Genomic DNA, 24,240 nt, shown 5'->3' on the forward strand with positions numbered 1-24,240 from the left:
GCTGCCGTCTACACTAGTCTGGACTGTGTGGATCAATGCCAGTTACACCGATACTACATTCTTGTTCTCTGAGAAAGGCTTCAAGCGGCCCGACTGTGACGTCCTTCAGCTTTCAAAATGGGAAAGCGAAGGTTCCCACAATTCGCAGAACGCGAATTTCTCGCTACAATTCAAAATGGCGAAGGAGGGTGGGGCCTGTCACATGGTGGGCGTCCCAGTAGCACTTTTTTTCCCGACCCGCTGCCCGCCCGGGCGGGTAGTCTGCCCGGCCCCTCCTCTGCCCACCAGGCCTTTTCGAGGGCTCAACTGGGATTGGCTGCCCAGCAGTCTGGGCGGGGGCCTGTGAAACTGGGAGCGCAGCATCACTTCCTGTTGTGGGCAGTCATTTCCTGTCAGTGCTTGGTAACAATGGGGAAGATAATGGCTGATTGAGCTACGTCTCCGAGCTGGCGCTGTTCTAGAGGCGGGTCTCTTGCCCGGGTTTAGAGGCGCGTTAGAACGCGGCGGCGGCGGCAGCACAGCAGCTCAGCGGAGGTCCCAGTGGCGGCAGTGGAGTCCAGTTGAGTACCCTCCTGGCCGAAACACCGTGTAAGTGAAGGTCCGGGCACCCCGAGAGATGGGATGTCGGACTGGAGGCAGGCAGGGGCCGCGGCCCTCAAAATGGCCCGAGTTGGCCAGCCGCGGCCGAGACACCCACTACGGCCTCCGGACCTGGGCTCGCGGCTGTGGGGGGCTCCGTGGCGTAGTCGCCGCTGCCATTTTAGTTGGGTGGCGTGTGTCGGCCCGGCTCGTGGAAGAAGGGGAAGGAGTCGGGCAGGACTTCCTCTCCGAGGCCGTGGAGTCGGGGCCCGGCCCTCCCGAGCTAAGAACGAATGCCGGGGAGGCGATCCTGGACTCCGGGCCTCAGGCGTGAGGATGGCTCCAGTGCTTCTCCTTACTCAGAGGTTCCCCCCACCCCCCATCGTCGTCGACCCGCGTTGCGTATCGGGCTAGGGTTTGGGGAAGTGGGGTGGAGGTGCTCTTAAGTCGGATGTTGGGAACTCTTGAGCCTTCAGATTTTCACAGGATTCGCAGAGCCTCATTTTGAACGCTTCTGTAGGGCATAACCAGTTTGTTAACCTCTGGGGCTACGGTGACAGTCTTCCGGGAGGATCGGAGACAAACGTGGTTTGCGTCCCTGCACCTTTAGCCCTAAGTGTATCCTTGGCCAGATTTTACTAGAAGGGTTTTCCTCCTCACAAGAAAAAAAATTAAAAAAAAAAAAAAAAAACGGAGGGAAAAGACGTTGCGGGTTGTTTTCCCTGGTAAGTGTGGGAATTGAGCCAGACTATTTTCAAGTTAATTTCCGTGTGATCTGCCAGCAGCCCTACCCCTCCCCCACTCAGAAAAAAACCCTAAGGGTCTCTGCTTCTGCGGGCGGGCGGTACCTGCCACGTACGCCATAGCTTAGTAACTAGTATTAACCGGTTGGGCTTCTGCTTCCTGAATACTCAGTCCCTTTCCCCCTTCTGCTGATTAATTTCAAGATGGAGGAGACAGCCACGTTCTTTTCCTGGACAGTTTCACCATACTTATTCCACAGGTTCGTCTGGCATCTGAGGCCTAGGAGACTAGTTATTTAGGTCATTTTTTTCCTCTTTTGGAGGGGAAAGGGATTTTATATCAGATTCTCATGCGCTCCTGGCAGGCCCCACTATATATATGTTTTTTTTTTTTCTAGAAATAAGTTGCTTACATTTCTTGACTTGTAATTAGCCACCGTGCGTTTGAATGATTGAAGACAGAAAGAATAGGAAGTGTAGTCCTAATCATTTCTTTGAGTCTTTGTAATTAGGAGGCAGGCACAATTACAGGTCCACCTTTTCCTCAAATCACTTTCTGAAATACAGGTTAAGTATCTAAAAAGACCAACCCAAGCACCCTTTAAGATAACTATTTTAGGGCAAACAATCATGCTGAAAAGGTCACAAACATCCCTTAGCTTAAAATGGCCTGATGATTTTTATTATTTTAATTTCTGCCTTAGGCTACTGTGGTATACCATATAAGTCCTTGAAAGTGGCTCGTAGAACTTGAAAATAATTATTAGTCTGATAAGGAAAAGCCTATTTTAAACAAACTAATATTAAAAGGTAGATTGCCTCTTGGCCTTTAAAGGAAATCTTTTATCTAACTCCTGGTTCCTTCTGACCTTGGTTGTCCAAATATCCTAATACTAACATTGAGTTAGGTTGGGCTATGATATATATAACCAAAATGTGTTCTTAAGAATTTGTTTTATTTCAAAGAAAATATAGATTTTGTAACAGGAAGAATAATGAATGCTTTTTTTTTTCTAGAGCTGAGTGAAGAAGATTAAAATCCAGATTATTGGATTTCAATACTATGTCCTAAAAGACAGGTAATTATTTTTGTGTTGTCTCCTGGTGATTTATAATAATAGAATGCATTTTACAAATATACATTCTATTCTACAGCCATGTGGTTGAATGGATTCATTGGTGTTGGCTATTCATAATGGGTACTTTCTACTGTGAATTCAAAGGGTACCTTTTCAGTACCTGAAAGTGCTTTATCTGTGGCATCTGTAGGTCTGTCTATCTATCATGCTGTTTTACAAGACAGTCTCTCTTTGTAATCCTGGAACTAGTTCTATAGATCAGGCTGGCCTAGAACTTAGAGATCCACTTGGTCTGCCTCCTGAGTGCTAAGATTAGAGGTGTGCACTGAAAGAAAGAAGTATGCTGCTTTTAAGATGTTGTTAGAGACCTGGGTATAAGAAGTTGTTTTTAAATGTTCAGTGAATAAATGAAATACCAATAGAATATGTGTTACTTTCTGTGCCATAATTTTCTTTTCTTCAAGATTCAAGAAGTCATATTGGTATGTATTACTCTAATTGGAATTAATTTTTTCATTATTATCAACATTGTAAGATAAGCGTATAAATTACTTGTGCTAACCAGTACACTTAATAAGAAAACAAATGCAAACTTGGATTGTCCTAAGCCAACTGATTATGGTTTTGAAGCACTTATTTTATCTCAGGTCTGTCCCAGCACTGAAGGCACCAAACTCACCTCTATACCTGTTGGTTCTCCAGTTACCAGAAAGCTAGTGGAAATTAAAAGTGATAATCTGTAAGTTATCTTGTATCTGAAACTATAAATGCTAAAGTAATTTGCCTCAGTGGACCGGGTGAGAGGTTATCAACCAGTATACATTATTTGGGTGTTTTGCTATAGAGTTCCTATTTCATCTAGTCATATTCTTGGTGTAAGTCAGTGCCATGGTGGCCCACATCTGGAATCCTGACAGTTGGAGGGCCAGACACAGGAAGATCACCACAACTTGAGCCCACCAGATCTAGATAGTGAATTCCAGACAAGATAGTAAAATCTTGTTTCAAAAAAAAATAATCAGGAGTCTTTTTTAAAGAAACAGCTTAATAACAAATTCTTTAAAAAGGCACACATCTTTAATCCCAGCACTTGGGAGGCAGAGGCAGGCAGGATTTCTGAGTTCAAGGCCCGCCTAGTCCACAGAGTGAGTTCCAGGACAGCCAGGGCTACACAGAGAAACTGTCTCGAAAAACCAGAAAAAAAAAGTAATGTTAGGCTGATATTTTTCACTTGACTAGCATTGTAATAAGGCTTTCAGGAAGAGGAGACAAGTGGAGCATTTGCATTTATAAAATTGTATTCCATGTACTTTTTCCATAATCCTAGAGGACTGGGAAATAGAAATACCTCTTGGACTAGCATCCTGTTCCTCTGATTTACTCTAGAGTGGGTAACAGATAAAAAAGTAAAAAAAAAAAAAAAATAATAAGGTTCTGGACTTTGAAGTCACTGTCTAGGAGGAGGCCATTCTGTTTTGTAGGTATACTTATCTAACATGGAGATTTCTAAATCCCTGGGGCCCAGTTACAACAGTACTTTGAAGTTTTGATAACCAATGCTCAGACAGTAATAGTTGCATTGTTTTTTCCGTCATTATTTATTTTACCTCTGAATGGGGATATTTCCTAGATAGTGTATAAAGCAGTTCATCTTTCCTCCTTCAGTTAACTGAGGTGTTTTTCAAAGATGGTTATCTTGTTTATGGGTGTATATGGTTTTGAACATAGGATTTTCCACCTGAAATTTGTAATTGTCAATTTTACTCTAGATTTTTCTCATATTAAACTTGAGATTTTTATTCCATTAATTATAGCAGCATCAATAGCTGTGAGGAACAAATATCTGTAATAGACAGCAGCATAATTGTCTGTCTGCATGTGCTTAAGGTAGGTTAATGGTAATAACTGCACATCTACAGATTACTGTTTGTGACCTGTGGCAGTCCAAAGGAGTCTGATGGGAATGATTCTTTCTGGTTAGGGACATATACTAGTTTGATGATAACTTAGGTGCAGGCATAAAAGGTTCTTATTAGTGTATGAGTCAGGGTTAAAGGCCCACACGTGATTTCTGTGTAGCAACAATACCTCAGGAAGGATAGAGTTATCATGTTTGATCTTAAAGACTTGTTTTCCTCAACTAAAATGAATTTGTTAGTATAGGTGATAGGCCAGTCCTTTTTTGGCTGTGTTTTTTTAATTTATTTTTATTTTTTAAAGATTTATTTATTATATTCAGTACACTGTAGCTATCTTCAGACTTACCAGAAGAGGGCGTCAGATCTCATTACAGGTGGTTGTGAGCCACCATGTGGTTGCTGGGATTTGAACTCAGGACTTTCGAAGAGCAGTCAGTGCTCTTACCCACTGAGCCATCTCGCCAGCCCCCTATTTAAAATTTTTTTTTTTTAAGGCAAGGTTTCTTCTGTAGTATAAGCTGTCCTGGAACTAATTATATAACAACCTCATGGAAATCTTTGTCTCATCTGAGTATTTTGGGAAAATATTTTTGTTTTGTTTTGCTTTACTTTGCTTTTTGATAAGATTTGTTGTGTAGCCCAGGCCATCCTTGAACTCATGATCGTCCTACCTTGGGCTTCTGACTGCTAGAATTAACAGGAGTGTTTGTTTCACAGGCCCAGCTTGATAAGGACTCTTAAATCTTGAAGTAGTACTGTGGTTACTGATAACTGTCAGCTGGAGATTAAATTCACTATCTGAATGACTTGAGTGAGATGGAGTGTCATCAGAGTGGCTTCCCACTAACCTGATCCTATATATTGGTAGCATAGCGCAGTTTTGTCCTTTATTTTACTATGTAGTTATTTCAATTGTTTTAGACACTTGTAGGTGGAATTGTGGACTATTAAGTCTAGTACTCCTCTGCAAAGAGCTTGGGCGTGAGGGACATCCCCGAATCCGTTTGGATTTCTCAACTACCCTTTCAAGAGGTAAAGATAGGAAATTACAGGAAAAGCTAAGTGTGCATTACTATTTGGGTAATACGTAATCTCTCCTTAATATGGTGTCTTAGGAGTGTTGAGTGCACTGTACTGCTAGTGTCCTGCTGGAAATTTATTAACAAATTGTGTGAACGGTGAGCAGAATCTTCCCATAAATAAATGCAGTAACACAACTCTGTTCTGTTTTCTTCAATTCGATGTATTATTATATGCATCGTATGTGTGTCTGTTGCCTATGTGGCCAAGGGAGGATGTCGGATCCCCTGGAACCAAAGTTACTGATGGTAGTGAGCCATCATGTAGTGCTGGGAATCAAATCAGGTCTTGTGTAAGAGGAACAAGTACTCTAAACTAAGGAGCCATCTCTATCCCCTCTGCCATTGTTTTGGTTTTGCTTTTTGTTTTTGATAGTTTAGCACTGTCTAGCCTAGAACTCGAATTCTGCCTCCTTCTGCCTCCTGAGTGCTGGAATTAAAGGTATGTTGCACTATGCCCTGTTTTTTTAAATAATGCTATGTGTTTTTAAAAGTGAGAGATGACAGAAAAGCACAGCTCACCATCAATCTACTTGCATATATTATATATTTAATGAAATTTCAACATTCTACAAAGGAAAATTCCTTTTTTTTTTTTGAAACAGGGTTTCTCTGGGTAGCCCCCACAGTCCTGGCACTCACTATGTGTACCAAGCTGGCCTTGAACTCTGGCTCCTAAGTGCTGAGATTGAAGGCATATAACAGCACCACCTGACTAAGAAAAATTCTTAACATTTTTAGTATCTTTGTACATAATGGTACCTTTTATCCCGACTTCAAATCTAGTAGATCATTTGATTTAACTCTGTATATTATTTTTACGAACCTGGGGGTTGAAACTAAAGCCTTACACATACCAGGCAAGTGCTCTACTACTGATTTGTAGTCTGAATGACCTTTTTTACTTTATATTCATGTTTCATGAAGTTGCTTAAGCTACCCTGGGTCTAACTGTAGCATAGACAAGCCTTGAACTTGTGAGACAAGGTTTTACTATATAAAACTATGCTGTGCTCAGACTCAGATCTGACTGTCTTGAGTGCTGGGATAACCATACTTGACTATGGTTAAATGAACAGATGGTTTTTCTTTTTGGTGTTAGTATTATTGAACTTTATTGATAAAAATAATAAAGCCTAAGAAGTAGGATGTAAGCTGAGCTGTACTGCTCAGTGGTAGAGTGTTTGGCTCATATGCATAAGCCATTTCCAGCACTGTCAGAAAATTACAGAGCCAGCATGGTAACATGGGCCTACGCTCCATAGTGAGACCATGGCCTCCAAAAGCAGAGCAGAAAAGAAAAAATCCAGCTGTTTATGCCAGGAAACAATGTTTTGTGGGTTGGGGTTATAACTCAGTAGAAGAGTGAGTATCAATTGAAAGCTGTTTTGTTAGTGGGTTTTATGACATGGGAGTGTAATCCCTCCCCCTACCTGGGAGGCTGAGGCAGGAGGTTAACAGTCAAAATGCTTCAGAATGCTAAGGATGCAGCTCAGTGTGCTAGGGTGCTTGTCTTGCATATGTAAGGCCCTAGGTTCAATCCTCAGCACTACAAAAACTTTTTTCCCCATGATTGAAAGCTTTTATACAAGGATTGGTATAAAAGAAGCACATGGTATGAGATTCAGTAGTTATGCCTATTGGGATTTAAGGACTATATTTTAAAGCACACACCGTGGGGTGTGCAGGGAGGTAGTAGTCATGTAGTGAAAGCTTGATTGCCTTTGGAATCAGTAGACCTGTATTTAATTGCTGACCAGTCACTATCCATGGGGCTTTCACACAATCATTCCTTCCTGTTCTTAGCTTCTCACTTGTGAAACCCTGAAATTGAGGCATGTTTCCTACTTAATGGGACTGTTGTCAGGACTAAGTGGACAATTGTTTTAAAAGATCTGTTTTTATATTGTTTTATAATCAGAGGTAGGTAAAAGAGCTAAGTGCTTTAAGAGTAGTTGGATTTTTTTCTACAGTTGACTTGTATTGGTAATCTTTTGAGGAAAGTATTGTTTTAAAATGTCTGAAGCTACTTATATATACAAGTGTATGATCTGTGTTATGAATATTAAACCTTGAGAATGAGGTGATAGAATAAAGACCCTCTCTGGTTATGTGGAAGGATTCCAAGGATGTGTAGGCCTTGTCTCCCCCCTCAGCTCACAGTAGCAAAGCAGGGCTTCCCACGTGAGACAAGTTCTCTGCCACTGAGCACTATGCTCTTTTTCCCTGTTACTAGTTTAACTGGAAATGTATCATAATTCCTTTCATCATACATTTCTTAAAGGCTAGCAACATTTTTTGCTGATTATACTGCAGTGGTGAAAATTCTGGCTTTTAGTTGGTTGGATCATGGTTTCCTAACATCTGCAACACATCTTTACCTCTCAAACAATTGTGACTTGGCTTTATTACCTTTCTTCATGGCCAATACAGGACTCCTCTACCTGGTATTGAGACCACTGCTTGCATTCAGAATTTCCTTTTCTTTCAAAATGTTTAAGCAGGTACCTCAGGTTCTGGAACCTGAGATGTAACTCACCATTATGGCTTTCCCCACAGGGTGGAAGTCCCTTCCCAGTGCTGCAATCTCTTACTCCACTCTTAGGCAATGAAAAGTTAAAGCAGAAAGGATGGAGAGTTAGGGTAGTAGTGGGGAATTAATTAAATCAGATTTTACTCTCCTTGTCCCCAAAATAACTACAAGCCACAAACTTTTCTGATGGAAGCCACTGCCTTAGCAAACACTTCTATTTAGCAAGGCCTTGCTAGTTTGCTTGAAGTTGGAATAAGAAATATGTTGCAGAAATGTATGGAGAGTTTTTCAAATATGTAGGGGGACTATAGAACAGCACATCATGGACGTAAAAGGAATGTGAGCTGGTCTTTTATTCTGTTTTGTGGCCTTACCAAGAAGGTGTTAGAATTTTGTTTCATTGGAACATACAGCTCAATATTACCATTTTCCCAGACATACATACCTGTACTTAATGACATTTTAGTGCAGAGGGTCTTTTGAATTCACTGCTTTTTTTTATTAACTTCTACACAATATGACTATAGATTTAGGTAGTTTTAAGGTGCTGCTTTAAGGTGCTGATAACATCTCCATTTGGGAGCAGTTTTGTTATATTACAAGAAAGAATTACTGGCTTTCCTGTTTGTGTTAATTCTTGGCTCTAGTTTGACACTGGGTGTCCTTTGCTTTACACCTTTCTATTTGAAGGTGTCTTTCTGTTTCTTCCTTCTTCCCCTCTCCGCCTCTTTTTTAAATACAGTCTTATATAGTACCAAGCTAGACTGCAACTTAGTGTGTAGACCAGACTGTCCTTGAATTCACTTATATCCATCTGCCTCTGACTCTACCTCCTGAGTGCCAGGATTAAAGATGTGCACTGCCATGCCTTGCCTTTCTCTTTTTTTTTTCTGTTGTATTTTTTAGCCTTATTACCTTTGATCTAGTGTATTTTTTCATTTTTATTTTAGCCTATCTTCATTGTCTCCTGAGAACTCACCTGTACTATCCTGATTGGCCTATGTAAACCAGGCTGGCCTCGAACTCACAGAGATTTGTGTACCTCTGCCTCTTGAGTGCTTGGATTATGTGTGTGTCAATCCATTGAGTTTAGATAGTATTTTTAAAATCTCCATTTTTTTCTAAAGGTTTCTGCTTCTTCCAGGTTTAATCTCCTTGAAGCTGTTCTTAAGACTGCACTGTTTTTGGCATGTGAGTTTTATCTTAGGTTCATGTCCTTCAAATGTCAGAACTTATCAGATATTTTTGCCTTCTTATATTTTTAAAACCTATTCACATGGAAGTTATCTTCAGAATTGTTTACTGATTTGTCACAAGTAGATTTCCTCCTAACTTTAGTGTCTGGAATGTTGACTGCTTTAAGAATGTTAAACATTAGTGGTGATTTTTTAAAGATTTAATATATATATATATATATATATATATATATATATATATATATATATATATATAGAGAGAGAGAGAGAGAGAGAGAGAACACTGTGGCTGTCTTCAGACACATCAGGAGAGGGCATCAGATCTCATTACACATGGTTGTGAGCTGGGAATGGAACTCAGGACCTCTGGAAGAGCAGTCAGTGCTCTTAACCACTGAGCCATCTCTCTAGCCCCAGTGGTTTTCTTTAGGAAATTATGGCTTGAGGGTTCTGTTTTCTTTCCCTTTGTGTTTTTCTGTTTTTTAAAACAAACAAAAAAACAGTTGCTGCTACCATTACCAATGCCAATTTGTGTTACTTGTAAGGAAAATAGCAGTGTGTGTGGGTTTTTTTATGTTTGTTTATCCTTCTTGGCCCATGTACTTTTATGACTGTTCACTCTGTTCTGGTCAGAAATTTCAGAAAACATTTGTCAGAAATTTCTATAAAAATGAAACTTAGTAATGAGCTAGGAAACGGAAAACCCCTCTGCCTCCTTTCATGCTCATTTTATTGACTTAAACAGTAAAAGGATGGTTTAGAGAACAGTGGTTTATGGGAAGTGGAATGGAAATCTGAGTGTGACTATTCCTACACTGTTTAGCCTCAAGTAAGTAACTGGGCAATATTTAATAAGAACAGGCCTCTTTGTGCTTTTTAAAGTCTGGAATAGGGTTTTGATTTTATTTTTTAGAGATAGTCCTTGTATCTTGAGCTGGCTTTGAACTCTTGCCTTGCTTGGTCTTCCAAGTATGAGGATTGTAGATGTGAGCTACTATACTGAGGAGGTTTTGTTTTTCCCTTCAGGACTGATTTATGAAGATACTGTACATTGTTACATGTGTATGTGGAGGAGGGTAAATTATAGTACTCTCCGGCACAGATTTATTTTCATGCTGTCATTGTTGGTTTGGGTTACTATAATAGGACGTCCTAAGCTGCATATGTTATAAACAACAGAAACTTAGAGAGCTCATGAAGCTGGGTAGTCAGAATCAAGACCTGGGCAATTTGATGTCTGAAGAGGGTTGACTTCATGGTTCTCACTGTAGTCCCGTTAAAGAAAATGTCAAGGTAGCTCTCTTAAAGGTTTCTCCAAGAAGGGTGCACTAATCCTTACTTCCTAATACTATAACTTTGACGGTTAGGATTTCAGCATGGGAACCTTAGGTGAAAGAGAAGCTAAAATTACAGAAGGGTCACTCCTCCCTTTTTCTTGTTTCTGTTGGTTTTGTTGCGGTTATTTGGTTTTGGTTTTGGTTCTTTTTGGGGGGATGAGATATTACTGTGTTGCCCAGGTTAGCCAGGTATTCAAACTCCTTTGTTCTCAGAGCCAGGCATGATAGCACACATCTGTGTCTACAATACTTGGATCTTGGAGTCAGGGATCCAGAGTTTGGGGTCAGCTTTTGTGATCCATTAAACCCTGTCTTAAAAATATATCCAAAACATTTGTTGCCAGGCAGTGGTGGCGCACGCCTTTAATCCCAGCACTCGGGAGGCAAAGGCAGGTGGATTTCTGAGTTTGAGGCCAGCCTGGTCTACAGAGTGAGTTCCAGGACAGCCAGGGCCACACAGAGAAACCCTGTCTCGAACAAAACAAAAAAGAAAAAAACCCTTTTGTCTCCAGTCTCCTAAGTATCTGGGATTACAAGCTTGTGCTGCTACAATTGGCCTGATAAAGTTGTTGCTGATTAATCTCAATGTTTAGTAATAATAATAGTTTATTACATTGCCACCTAATACAAGTTAACCAGTGAGAAGATGGTCATTCTCTTTAGGGCAATGTTCTCAAGTCTAAGTCAGTATACCTCAGTGACCACTTGTAAATGTTTGTCCACTTTGAGTGACTTGAAATGAGTTTTTTTTTTTTACATGTCATCTTTAGTTTTGTGTCATTCATAGATTTGGGGGCAGGGGTTGTGCATTTTACATCTTTGAAAATGGTACACTTGCATGTACCAGCTCTTTAGTAATCCATGGGCTTGATTTTTTTTTAATGGTGCATAGTCATCTCTTAAAGATTCAATTCCCAAGTATAACTTTTAGGGTATTTCCCCTTCAAGGCCAAATAGAAGTTTGGTTATATGCTGTATGACTTTCATTTTGAGATTTACTTATTATATATATATATATATATATATATATATATATATATATATATGCGCTTCTTATGTTTTTTGGGTTTTGGTTTTTTTTTTTTTTTTCCGGGCCTACACGCATGTGTGTGCACCAAATGATTGATTAGTATCTGGAGGCCAAGAAGAGAGTGCCAGATCCCCTAGAGATGGAGTTACAGGTGGTTGTGAGCTATCATGCTGGTAATTACAGAACTTGTATCCTCTGCTAGAGCAGCCAGTGCTCTTTGTTTGTTTGGACTAGGGGCATAGTTTGAGACAGGGTTTCTCTGTGTAGCTTTGGTTGTCCTATCTTAAAATTCGCATAGTTTGAGACAGGGTTTCTCTGTGTAGCTTTGGTTGTCCTATCTTAAAATTCGCTCTGTAGACCAGGGTCACCTTGAACTCTCAGAGATCTGCCCATCTGCCATCAGAGTGCTGGGTTTTAAGGGTTTGTGCCACCACTGCCCTGCAGGAGCCAGTACTTTTAACCACCAAACAGTTGCCCCAGTGATGAAGTTTATTTTTGCTTTTGGAAGTGTAGTTGGAGTTCAGAGATCTGGTAAACATCAAAGGAGTAGAGCTCCCATGTCTTTGATAGCCTGTTGTACCAGCATTTCTTTCAAGTTTGGCATGTCCTCTTGCCATTAAGAGACATTATCAAGTTATAGCCAAACCTAATTCCTTAAGCCATTTGTATTTTGAAGGAATTGAGGTCATCCTCATTAAGGAAAAAGAAATGATCTTTGACCCAAGTTCTATAAATTACAATAAAATCTAACCAAGGTTAAACCTGTGGCTCAAATGAAGCAGGAGAATTGATTGCCATGAGTTCAAGTCCAGCATAGGCTACAAAGTAAAATCCTCTCTTCAAAACAAAAACAATTTGGTAGATTTCTGAAAGAATCCCAGGACTCAGATGGCAGATCTCTTAAGTCTGAGCCTGCACTGGTCTACAGAGTGAGTTCTAGGCCAGCCAAGGCTATATAGTGAAATCCTATCTCAAAGAAAAGAAAATTTTTTTGACAAAAACAAATCCATACAACTAAAGATGATTAAAGCCACAAGAATGAGGTTTATATTGACACTACTGGTTCAGTAACATGATGGATTCATATTTTCTTCAAAGTATTTGTTGAAAATAAAATGAGTGACCAGAGGCTTTAAAACAAGATAAAACTAAAGTCAACCAGTTTTTTTCCTACTCCATATATTTTTACCACTTTAAATCACCTCTAATCCTACCATTCAGAAAGCTAGGCATGAGATTGACATTCTGTCTAGTTCCTCACTTTTTATATAACTATAGTAAATAAAAACATAGTGCTAATAAATTAATTTCCTTTGTACACATTTCTGCTCTTAAACAAAATTTTATTTACCATTGATAAAATGGCTTTCTTTGCTCAGAAAAAAGAATTGAGCCATTTGGAAACTTTTGAATAAGCTTTCATTTTTGCTTTTTTTTTTTTTAATTGAAAAAAGGTTTTGGCTGGCTGGTGGTGTTATATGCATTTAATCCCAGCACTTGGGAAGCAAAAGCAGGCAGATCTCTCTGTTCCAGGACACCCAGGGCTACACAGAGAAACCTTGCCTCAGAAAAAAAAAGAAGAAAAGAAAGGAAGAAAACAAAGGGTCTCCTTTGCTGACTCCTGTGACCCTTTCCACTCATCCAGCTCCACCCCTTTCTCTCTGTTAGAAAACAGAGGCACACAAACCCCTCCCCTAGTTTCTTACTGATACCTAACCTCTGCTTATATGAATTGTAACATGCCTATCAAGGACTTAGAAAATAACATCCACATATAAGAGAAAACATTATTTTTCTTGGAGTCTGGATTATCTTACTCAGGTTGTTTTTCTAGCTTTATCCGCTGACTTGTAAATTTCATAACTTCCATTTTTAACAGCTAAATAATAGTCCAATGTATTTTTTTAATGAAATGTTTTAGATGAGCTCTTTCACCTTGGGTTTTCTAATTAGCAGAACATAGATTTTTCCTGAATTGGGACTATTTTGACAAATATTTTAGTCTAATTTTATACTACTTTAGCATACTGATAGTATCTGCCAAAGTGCAACCTTGGTCATCTAATGCGGTTAAAAGTAGGTAGCCTCTGCTGTGCCTTTTATACGTGTTGTTCAAATGTGTTTCTCAGTTACTGCAAAGAGTATATACTTGCATGTTTTTAAAAAGTCACAGGATGATACACGTGCCATACTTGAAATCATATCAAGTTGCAATTGCATTGGGGTAACTGGAAGTGCAGAGAGCAGCGGTGCAAAGCAGTGAGAGACCCACTTACAGTCTGTCCCAGTTGCTCATTTCGCCCATAACAACACGAGCATGCATGGCTGTGCTCCAGTAAGACTAGGAATACTGGTGTGTATTTCCTAGTTTTCATACACGGCAAACATTTTTTAAAATGTGAAAGTAGCCAGGCATTGTGGCACATGTCTATAAGCCCAGCACTTAAGAGCCGGAGAACCGAGTTTGAGTTGACTGGACCACACAGACTTCCCTGGCTGAAGTTACTATCAAACCCAGGAGCTGGATGTGTATCCTCATGGTGGAATGTATTCAAGGAAGGCCCTAGGTTCACTTCCTACCGTGTCAATGTAAAAAGCCATTTTTAGATTACAAAGAAGATAAAAAAAACTGGCCACATTACTGAATTAGGCCCAAACAAAACACTATGGTTGCTAACTTATCCTGACCTAGACTTCTAGTGTACCAGTGTTTTCCCAAAGTTTTTCTGTTATATTTAATTTGTTTTTCTTAAAATTCACATCTATTCCTGCATTCTAGTTTCCAAGTAAATAAAGGTATGCAATGCATAATGGCGTCTGTTTTCAATTTGGTCTTTTTTCTTTTTAGATAATTTTCCACTTGTTCATCAAGATGGAGAACTCAGATTCTAACGATAAAGGAAGTGACCAGTCTGCAGCTCAGCGCAGAAGTCAAATGGATCGCTTGGATCGGGAAGAGGCTTTTTATCAATTTGTAAATAATCTCAGTGAAGAAGATTATAGACTTATGAGAGACAACAATTTGCTGGGCACCCCAGGTAAGCTTCATGTAAATATATATATGTAAGTTGCTGGATTTTCTAAGAACAGTTTGTTTTATAATGTTTCTTTACTTAATGAAAAGTTACTAATACAGGAGGTGCAAAGTGGCAGTTGCTACTTTATTTATTTATTTATTTATTTATTTATTTATTTATTTATTTTGGTCTTTCGAGACAGGGTTTCTCTGTGTAGCCTTGGCTGTCCTGGAACTCACTTTGTAGACCAGGCTGGCCTTGAACTCAAAAATCCGCCTGCCTCTGCCTCCCGAGTGCTGGGATCAAAGGCGTGCACCACCACTGCCCGGCTGCTACTGTATTTATTGCCTGATTCTATTTTTTCATAATTAGAGTATTCCTGTCAGAGATGTTTGTGATTTTTGAATTATAAATCTTTAGTGAAATGGATCAAATAAGAATTGAGGTGAACACTTTAGCTAGCTATGCATCTGGGTACAAAATAACCAATGGGCCTTTGGTGTCAAGGATAGACTCATCTTATTTTGTCATCTCATCTTATTCTCTGAATGTGTCCCACCTGCAACCCTACGGAGTTAGCTGTGGGTAAACAGCTTGTCCTTAGTTATAATTTCACTGAGACACTGAGATAATGGTCTCATTTGATCCTAGTTACAACTGACTATTTCACTAACCTGTGGACGATTTCATTCATTCTCTCTCCCTCTCCCTCTCTCTCTTTCTCTTTCTTTCTTTCTTTCTTTCTTTCTTTCTTTCTTTCTTTCTTTCTTTCTTTCTTTCTGTTTATGATTTTAGAGCTTTATTGTAGAAAGGCAGAGAGAAGGTAGAAAGAGGGAGACCAGCCATGGCCACGTGGAGAGAAGGGGGGAAGGGGGAGAAAGGAGAGTTAGAGATAAAAGTAATCACTTAAGAGCGATTTCATTCATTTTCAAATGTAAGGGTTTTAGCAAGGCTTAGGTGGAGCATTTTGAGCAAACAGTACTAAACTTTAATTAGAAGGTCTTAACTGCAGTTCTGGCCCTGCTGTTACTCAGTTACCCTGCTTTCTGGCAAAACAGTTTAAAGTGCAGATCACAAAGCCAGACAGGACACAGTGGCACTTGCCTGTAATCCCAATTGCACAGGAGGTTCTTGAGTTTGAGGTCATCTTGTATGGACCCTTCTTTAAAAAGAATCATGGAGGGGGGGAAACTGACTTGCTGTTCTTAATTTGTAATTTTGCAACACATTGTTCAACTTTCAGGTGAAAGTACTGAGGAAGAGTTGCTCAGAAGACTACAACAAATTAAAGAGGGTCCACCACCACAGAGCCCCGATGAAAATAGAGGAGGTACATTTCGTTTGGGGAGGTGGGTCGGGTTTGGAAACACAGGAACTTTCTAATAGTGAATTTCAACCAAAGATTATCCAGAAATGCCACAAATTAATCTGGTGCTAAGTGCTCATAAAAAGAGAAATGGCACGTTCTTGCAATTTGGGGAGGAGGGCGACACTGCTGTGTCTGCCTCACCTTTGGATTGTTTGTTAATTGAGCAACAGTGAAGTCACCTATTTAAGTTGAGTTTCCTCCCCTTGGTTTTCTACATCCGTTGAAATGTTCTCCTACTCATTCCTTATTTATGAATGTGGCTTTATCAGCAAAAGGAAATGCTGTTGTTAGCCCAGCACCTTTCAGTTGGGTGTTTGTTCCTCCTGGGGGGCATTAGCAATGACTGGAGACATGTTTGGTGGCACAGCTGATGAGAGTTTGCTGTTAGTATCAAACAGAGAGCAAGTATGCTGGGGAATGGTTCTTCTCTCTGCAGGAACCTAGGAGCTATGATGGAAGTGTAAATTACTCTAGGTTCAGACTGTTCATTTGATAATAGTCTTTAGTTTTATAGAAATTGAAAATCTTGATAATTGATAAATATTCAAGTAATTATAAACTGTTAGCCTTGTTTATAGTTTTGCTCTGGCTATAATAAATATTCTTACATTTTAAAACAACTTCATGGTATCAAAGACAGCTAAAACTGATGAAAATTTGGTAGAAATATAATTGGACCAAAATCCCAACATTCCCCCCAACCCCCACCCCCAACTATGATGATGTAGTTTGATTTTGTTTAGACAGTGGCCTGGAAAATCCATGCCTTCCCACAGCCTCAGCATCTTCTAGAGCAGTGGCTCTCAACCTTCCCAATGATGTGACCCTTTAATACAGTTCTTCTTGTTGTGGTGACCCCAACCATAACATTATTTCATTGCTACTTCAAAGCTGTAATTTGCTACTGTTATGAATCATAATGTAAATATCTGATCTGCAGATGGTCTTAGTTGACACCCATGAAAGCCATGAAAGGCTTGTTTGAGCCCCCCAAAGGGGTCATAACCCACAGGTTGAGAACTGCTGATGCCTAAGTGTCTTTTAGCTTTCTCTTTTCAATGTAAATTTGTAAAATTTGTTCAGAGTTGCAAAATTCTTTAATGTTTATGTGCATTCCATGAGTGTCCTAATCGTGTAGTTCCTTTCTCTCCCCCCTCCCCTTCTTTGTTTTAAACAGCTGGAGAGTCTTCAGATGATGTGACCAACAGTGATTCTATAATAGATTGGCTTAACTCAGTCAGACAGACCGGAAATACAACAAGAAGTGGTCAGAGAGGAAACCAGTCCTGGAGAGCAGTGAGCCGGACTAATCCAAACAGTGGTGATTTCAGATTCAGTTTAGAGATAAATGTTAACCGTAATAATGGAAGCCAAACTTCAGAGAATGAAAATGAACCATCCACTAGGCGTCTTAGTGTAGAAAACATGGAAAGCAGCAGCCAAAGGCAAATGGAAAATTCTGCATCTGAATCAACATCTGCCAGACCATCTAGAGCAGAACGCAATTCAACTGAAGCATTAACAGAAGTGCCAACCACCAGAGGTCAGAGGAGGGCAAGAAGCCGGAGCCCAGAACACCGGAGAACCAGAGCAAGAGCTGAAAGAAGTAGATCCCCTCTGCATCCAACAAATGAAATTCCACGAAGAGCTCCGACCTTGGAACAGTCTTCGGAAAATGAGCCTGAAGGAAGTTCTAGAACCCGGCACCATGTGACCCTGAGACAGCAGATATCTGGACCAGAGTTGTTAGGCAGAGGTCTCTTTGCAGCTTCTGGATCAAGAAATCCCTCTCAGGGGACAAGTTCTTCAGACACAGGTAGCAATAGTGAATCCTCAGGATCTGGCCAAAGACCTCCAACCATAGTTCTTGATCTTCAAGTAAGAAGAGTTCGTCCTGGAGAATACCGGCAGAGAGATAGTATAGCTAGTAGAACTCGATCAAGATCTCAGGCTCCAAACAACACAGTTACTTATGAAAGTGAACGTGGAGGTTTTAGGCGTACCTTTTCCCGTTCTGAACGTGCAGGTGTGAGAACCTATGTGAGTACGATCAGGATTCCTATTCGCAGAATCTTAAATACTGGATTAAGTGAAACTACATCTGTTGCAATTCAAACCATGTTAAGGCAGATAATGACAGGTTTTGGTGAGCTAAGCTACTTTATGTACAGTGACAGTGATTCAGAGCCTAGTGCCTCAGTCTCTGGCCGAAATGTGGAGAGAGTAGAGTCACGGAATGGAAGAGGGAGCTCTGGTGGCGGTAACAGCTCTGGTTCCAGTTCCAGCTCAAGTCCTAGCCCCAGTTCAAGTGGTGAAAGTTCCGAGAGTAGCTCAGAGATGTTCGAAGGCAGTAGTGAAGGAGGCTCATCTGGCCCATCCAGAAGAGATGGTCGACATAGGGCCCCAGTCGCATTTGATGAAAGTGGCTCTCTGCCATTCCTTAGTCTGGCTCAGTTTTTTCTTTTAAATGAAGATGATGAAGACCAACCTAGAGGACTCACCAAAGAACAGATCGATAACTTGGCAATGAGAAGCTTTGGTGAAAATGATGCATTGAAAACGTGTAGTGTTTGCATTACAGAATACACAGAAGGCAACAAACTTCGTAAACTACCTTGCTCCCATGAATACCACGTCCACTGCATCGACCGCTGGTTGTCGGAGAATTCCACCTGTCCCATTTGTCGCAGGGCAGTCTTATCTTCTGGGAACAGAGAAAGTGTTGTGTAATGAGACCCGAACTCTCGGCTGTGTAGCTGGAATAGTGATGGGCAAACAGAAATCACCTGCTTTATGTCCACTTTTTTTTTTTTTTTTTTTTGAGTGGTGCTTAAAATATAAAGTCACAAGCTGAATTGAGTCATTGCTTTCTTAGGGTATCATGCCTTTTCTCTAGTTTCTCTTTCAGGATGGAAAGAATATTTTAAAAGCAACATTTTAGGACTTAAGCATTTGATTTCGGTACCAGATGAATTGCTAACCTGTTACTGATAATTTACCCATGTCCACTTGTCAGTTTTTCCTTTGTTGTCTTAAGGGCCGCCTTAGCAGTGGCTCCTTTCTATATTCTATATCCCATTGACCTCTTTTGAAAGTTTCCCAGGCCATAAGAGTGGCATGAAGAAAGTCTCCACTCAAGACTAAGTTCCATTCTTTGTTTTGCAAGTGATTAACTAAAACTATACCATTCCCAGTTATTGACACAAATTCATTCACATTCTGAATATTGTTTGTTCACCTTCCAGAGTAGGTGATGATGGACATATCAGTGTAAATAACACTAAACAGTTAGGATCTTCTAAATGTATTAACTGTCCTAAGCCCATCACTGTGGCACACAATAGAGCGAATTTAGAGTTTAATTGAGATATTTATCTTGTGGAAATATTAAAAAGCCTATGCTTGTGTAAGTGAAAAAAATCACATTCATTTGTTTAAAAATGTAAAGCTATTTTGTAGAGGCTCAGTACTTTTCCAATGCACTGTTGTATTAATGCATTCAAAATTGTAAAGTACCATGCTTAGAAATGAGAATTGCTTTTTTGTGAGCCAGCATAGTAAAACAAACACACCAAACAAAGTACGAAGCTGCTTTTGTAAGTGTGTAGATGTCAAGAGCAGAACATATCTATATTTAGTGTATTTGTGAACAGCTACTGTGACATGAAAAGGAAAGGACCGTGCAGAACCCAGCTGCGTTGAAGACCAACGGAGAGCATGTATTTTAACTTGGATTTAGGCAGGAAGTGATACATGGTGGTGAAGAAAACGGCCCTGAAGAATGGACCATTTTCATGAAGACAGTAAGTAATACAGACATGAACTGGATCCATACAGTGAGAGAGAGCCACAGCAGCCTGACCCACTATTCTGTTTGAATAGATGAAGCAGAAGATCAGTACATTTGGCAGAACTTTCTTGGGTGTATGAAAAAACAAGCCACTACTACCTAGTACAAGTTAAATTGATGTCTTTACAATCTGCTCCTCAAAAAAAAAAAGTAAAGAGACTTAAGCCAATTTTAAAGTAAGGTTTTCAGTTGGTACAGATGTGTGTGCTATTGGAAATGTCTCAGATTTGCTTGTTTGAGACCTTCTAAGGTACCAGTGCACACTTAGTTGCTATTTCACTGTTATATCTAGCAGATCTAATGGGCTACAAAGACCTATTGTGAATTAAGAGATTTTTATTTTTTATTGAAAGTAAGTCATGTTGGGTTATTTGAGATTCAAATTTTAATTGTGTTGCCGTATTTGAAGATAAGGTGGCTGTCTCATATCTGTGAACACGCACTTTATTGTTGTTTTGTAGGAAGAATAGATTGTGATGACCCCAGTACTCTTGCCTTGGGTTTGTTTTTTGTTTCTTTTTTTTTTTTTGAGGCTGATTAGGGTTAAGATTAGTTTGGCTGTGGAGCAGATATGTAAAATGTTTCTCTCTGGGGAAAGCTAACAGGCCAGAAGAGACCTGGATTGAGCATATACAATCCTGGTCTTTAACCAAATGAGCTAACTACCCAGGTTAGTTCAGTACTCTAGAAAATGTTTTACACAAATCTGCTTTAGGAATTACCTGCTTACCCTCACTGATATTGCCTTAGCAGTAAAGATTATTTCAAAGTACATTCTTTCATGTTTTCTTCTGGCTTTCAGTCCTACCTAAGTATTAAGGAAAGTAAATTGTAAATATCGTAGTTGTTTACAAAAGATATGTACTGCTCTTGCAAGGAAATAATGTCCAAACAAAGCTTCACTTATTTTTTTTAATAGAAGCATATTTCACTGTTTATGGCGCTTATGTAATACATTTTTATCTTTTTAAAGAGAATTGTCCATGTAAAAGTCAGGGTTCCTTTATATTTGTGAGCCTCCTTGTCACCTTTCTCTGCTTTTCCGATCTGCAGGATCGTCCTGGTTAAGTAAAAACACATCCCATTTTCCTCTTGATAAAATGTTCCATTTTCTATATGTATTCATTTTTTATAGCTCAAAAACAGCTGCAGCACATTCTAAACACAGTGATGGACAGCAGGCACCTCCCTAACCTCCCCAATGTATTACTCATCTCTGAAGTATTGAAGTTAGAGGGAACTCAATCAGGATACTGGTTATGAATGTAGATGTTGAAGCTATTCAAAAACACTGGAAGTCAGCCTTTACATTTCTAGCCTTGTTTGATGTGCATGTGGACTATTTCAAGAAGCACTCGTAGACATTGGGCTGTCTAGAATGGATACAAGTATTTTTAGTGGGAGTTGCTTTTTTATTTTAGTGTCCACAGCTATTCTATATTACTAGTTGCAGCTGTTAAAGATAAGGTTGTTGGTGCAGGTGTCAGGTGTGCAATGAAGAACAGGAATCTTGGTTTCCTCACCAGTGTCCAAATGCCTATTCTTGAGGGAACATTTTCTTGCGAAAGACTTTACATTTCGTTTTGTATCTTCGCACTTTTTCTTTATTACAGAAAGGTTCTGTGTTTAAGACCTACTTTGAACTTCATGCAGTAATGTTGGGGGATTACATTGTTCAAAGCATAGGGGAAAGTACTAAAGCCTGATTTTCCTTGAATTTTTAATTGTTTTAATCCACTTTCTAGTGTAAAGGTTTGCAGTGTTTTAGTTTATTCCACACAGCTTACATTGTTGAGATTTATTAGTGCTGAAAACAAAATTTAACACGTTAAGAATGGCAGGCTGTTTGTAGTAACCATGCAGAATAAGCTGTGGTGGGAATTTGGAACATTTTCTCTGAAAAGAACATGTTAGTTGCACTGCCCTGACCTCCATATCAATGGAGGTGGCTTTGGTGGGGAGAGGGAGGAGGCTCACCTGCTAGTGTTGGAACAGGTAATTGTCAGTTTGATAACAAAAGGTTAGTGCCAGGAGATGCTCGGTCTTTAGGGCACAGTTGTTAGACTCCATCCAAGCTAGGGAACTGGTTTGCTCTGTTACCTTAAGCAATATTTTGCTGTGTTTTTGTTTTTTTTCTCCTGGGAAAACTTTGTTTCTGTGCCAAGTATTCTTTGCTTTTGTCAATGTCTTATAGTTATGAAGGGTTAGCATTTAGCACACTTTGTATTTAACCACCTGCTTCTATGACTGAGTCTTCAGATAACCATGTGATAAAGAGGTCTATGTTACCAAATGACTGTTAAAGGCCATTTCTGACAGTTTGCTAGAATACAGTGGCACCTTGTGGTTGACCTTTTTTTTTTTTTTTTTAAACAGATGGAGGATAGTTCTTTTGTGAAAGGAAATAATTTGTAATCTGCCTTAGCTGATTTAATGTTTTTTCTTACTGGCTTCCGTGTCACACGTCTTAACCAAAAATATACAGTAAGTACCTGGAAGCCATGTTGCAGGGCACTTAGATTCTTGGCTAATCTAAGATTTTCACTCTCTGGAAGTATTCTTTCTATACCTGTGTAACGAGGTGGGGAAGGCACATGTGAAGGGGTTTCTGTTTCCCCTTTAGTACAGTTCAATATGTTTAATGCACAGTAACAGTGTTGTTATTGAGTTAACTAGTAAATGGTTCTTCTAAAAACATTTTTAATTGTATGTTGATGTATCATGGGAAGTTAAAGAGCAAGATCTGAGGAAAGAATATTTTTAAGTTCACTTTAATAAAAACAGTTGTGAGCTCAATCAATAGCCACCCTTTAAATTTTTTAGCATTGAGTTACCTTTCTTGAGGTAAGGTCTTGCTGTGTGCTCACAGCTGGCTTGGAACTCTGGACCAGGCTGGCTTTAGATTTGTGGCAGTCCTTGTGCCTCTGCCTCTTTCTTGAATGTTAGGAATGCAGGTACTTAGCACTCAAATTCCTTTACCTTCATTGGAACATTTCTAAAATACTATCCAACACTCCAGGAAGTGGCCTCCTGTAACTCACCATAGTTTATATCGAAAAGCCTACAACTTAGAATAGAACTACCGGGGATTTTTTTTTTTTTTTTAAGTATCAGGTTTATGATTTTTTCCATGTCCATGTAGATGTCTGGATTCAAATCTTAAAAAAAAGGTTACCAACCACTCAAAATTACTGTGAGATACATGGGACTTTTTGCTTTGGGTATTTTGAGAGGGTCTTGTTTTGTAGCCCAGGCTGGCCTGGAATTAGTGATCCTCCTGATGACTGGGATTATAGGTATGTGTCACCCCAACCCAGCAAGGATTTGTTTACTGAAGTCCCACAGCTGCTTTATAATCATTTGGGAAAGCAGCTAGAGATGCGCAGTGAAAGTGAACCCTGTCATACATACCACTGTGCCTTGTTTCAAGGTCTTTCTCAGTTCTCATTCTCAAGATTGTTTCCAGTTGCAAGTTAGAGGCAAGCCAGCTAGCTACCCAGCCTTAACTCTGTTCAGTGCCCTGTTACTAACATTTTTTAACAGATTGGTTTCTACATGTTTAAACTATCCAGCGTTGGATTTTACCTCTTGCTAGTTCCATTTGTCCCTGGTGCTGCTTTTAAAGGTATAGGGCCCTGTGAAGTGTCCAGTGGAGTAGGTACGCAGTTGGCCTGGTTATGGAAAAGCTGCTTCGGAATAGATGTTTACTTGGGGTCCTGTGCAGAACTGGGCAGCAATCCTGGAAAGCTCTGGAAAGCCCTTAAGAAAGGATTTGAAGAGGGCTGCGCTTAAGTCTTTGAACATGAAGCACATGTGTGCATGCTGTCAAAAGACTGGAGTGATTGTCATACCAGGGCCTGACCTCCAGGAGACACTTTGAAAAGGCAACAGAGGAGCACCAAGGGAAGTGAATTTGCTTGGCTTGCTTTGTCTGCTTTCTCGTTTCCTTACCATTTACACCTGAAAGAAACACCCTTCTCCGGTATCTGATCCAGCAAACTTGGTTGGGAAACCCTGTGTTGAATTTTGAGAATGTACCCAACTTTTTGTACAGTGCTTTACACCTGCTAAAATTTACCTTGTTTAATGCAGAAAGAGACCTTGAAAGGTCAGTCATGAAATCTGGTTTGATTATTAATAGCTATCTTTTAGGAAGACGCTTTTTCCCTATGTACGATGTCATACTGCAGACTTAAAATATAGACTATCAATAAAATGCATGAAGTGATCATTTGTGCTTTTTCATCCTTGGGGTTTTAAAAGGTGGAAACTGACTAAGGTTCTGGTGCTTTAAACTGGTCGTGGGCAATTTTTAGACTCAAGGAGGATTCACTGCAGTCTTGATTCTGATGGCCTTGGCTGCATGTGGACAGATGGGTTTTCTTATTTGGCCTCGGTTTCGGTCTCTGGTTGATGGTTTAATCTTTTATATAAAAAGATGAAAGTATATCCCAAGAATCTGGGAAATCAGTAACATTTGAAGTAGATGTGTCTTTGCTGTTTTCTGCC

General features: G+C 39.8%; 1 protein-coding gene across 3 annotated transcripts; it reads left to right on the forward strand.

Annotated features, from left to right (window-relative positions):
• The first annotated feature begins 392 nt into the window (after window positions 1-392).
• Window positions 393-22,834, forward strand: Rlim (ring finger protein, LIM domain interacting). Of its 3 annotated transcripts, XM_085838070.1 has the most exons (7): window positions 393-588; window positions 2,340-2,401; window positions 3,049-3,140; window positions 9,077-9,123; window positions 14,344-14,533; window positions 15,756-15,842; window positions 17,059-22,834. In XM_085838070.1, exons 5-7 carry the CDS (start codon window positions 14,368-14,370, stop codon window positions 18,609-18,611), a joined length of 1,806 nt encoding a protein of 601 aa, XP_085694196.1. In that variant the 5' UTR covers window positions 393-588; window positions 2,340-2,401; window positions 3,049-3,140; window positions 9,077-9,123; window positions 14,344-14,367; the 3' UTR covers window positions 18,612-22,834. The 3 variants fall into 3 exon arrangements, with proteins under 3 accessions (XP_085694196.1, XP_085694195.1, XP_021008393.2); XM_085838069.1 differs by lacking the exon at window positions 9,077-9,123; XM_021152734.3 differs by lacking the exons at window positions 3,049-3,140; window positions 9,077-9,123.
• Window positions 22,835-24,240: the final 1,406 nt, after the last annotated feature.

The sequence above is a fragment of the Mus caroli genome, unplaced genomic scaffold (genome assembly GCF_978045245.1).
Source record: "Mus caroli unplaced genomic scaffold, Mus_caroli_1 scaffold_5, whole genome shotgun sequence".
In the NCBI taxonomy this organism is placed as follows: Eukaryota; Metazoa; Chordata; class Mammalia; order Rodentia; family Muridae; genus Mus; species Mus caroli.

Bases quoted from the DNA above. Each gene is read 5' to 3' on its own strand.
- Rlim (XM_085838070.1), top strand. From the start codon at position 14,368: ATGGAGAACTCAGATTCTAACGATAAAGGAAGTGACCAGTCTGCAGCT. The intron at 14,534-15,755 runs GTAAGCTTCATG...TTCAACTTTCAG, and splicing joins CAATTTGCTGGGCACCCCAG to GTGAAAGTACTGAGGAAGAG. The intron at 15,843-17,058 runs GTACATTTCGTT...TGTTTTAAACAG, and splicing joins CCCCGATGAAAATAGAGGAG to CTGGAGAGTCTTCAGATGAT.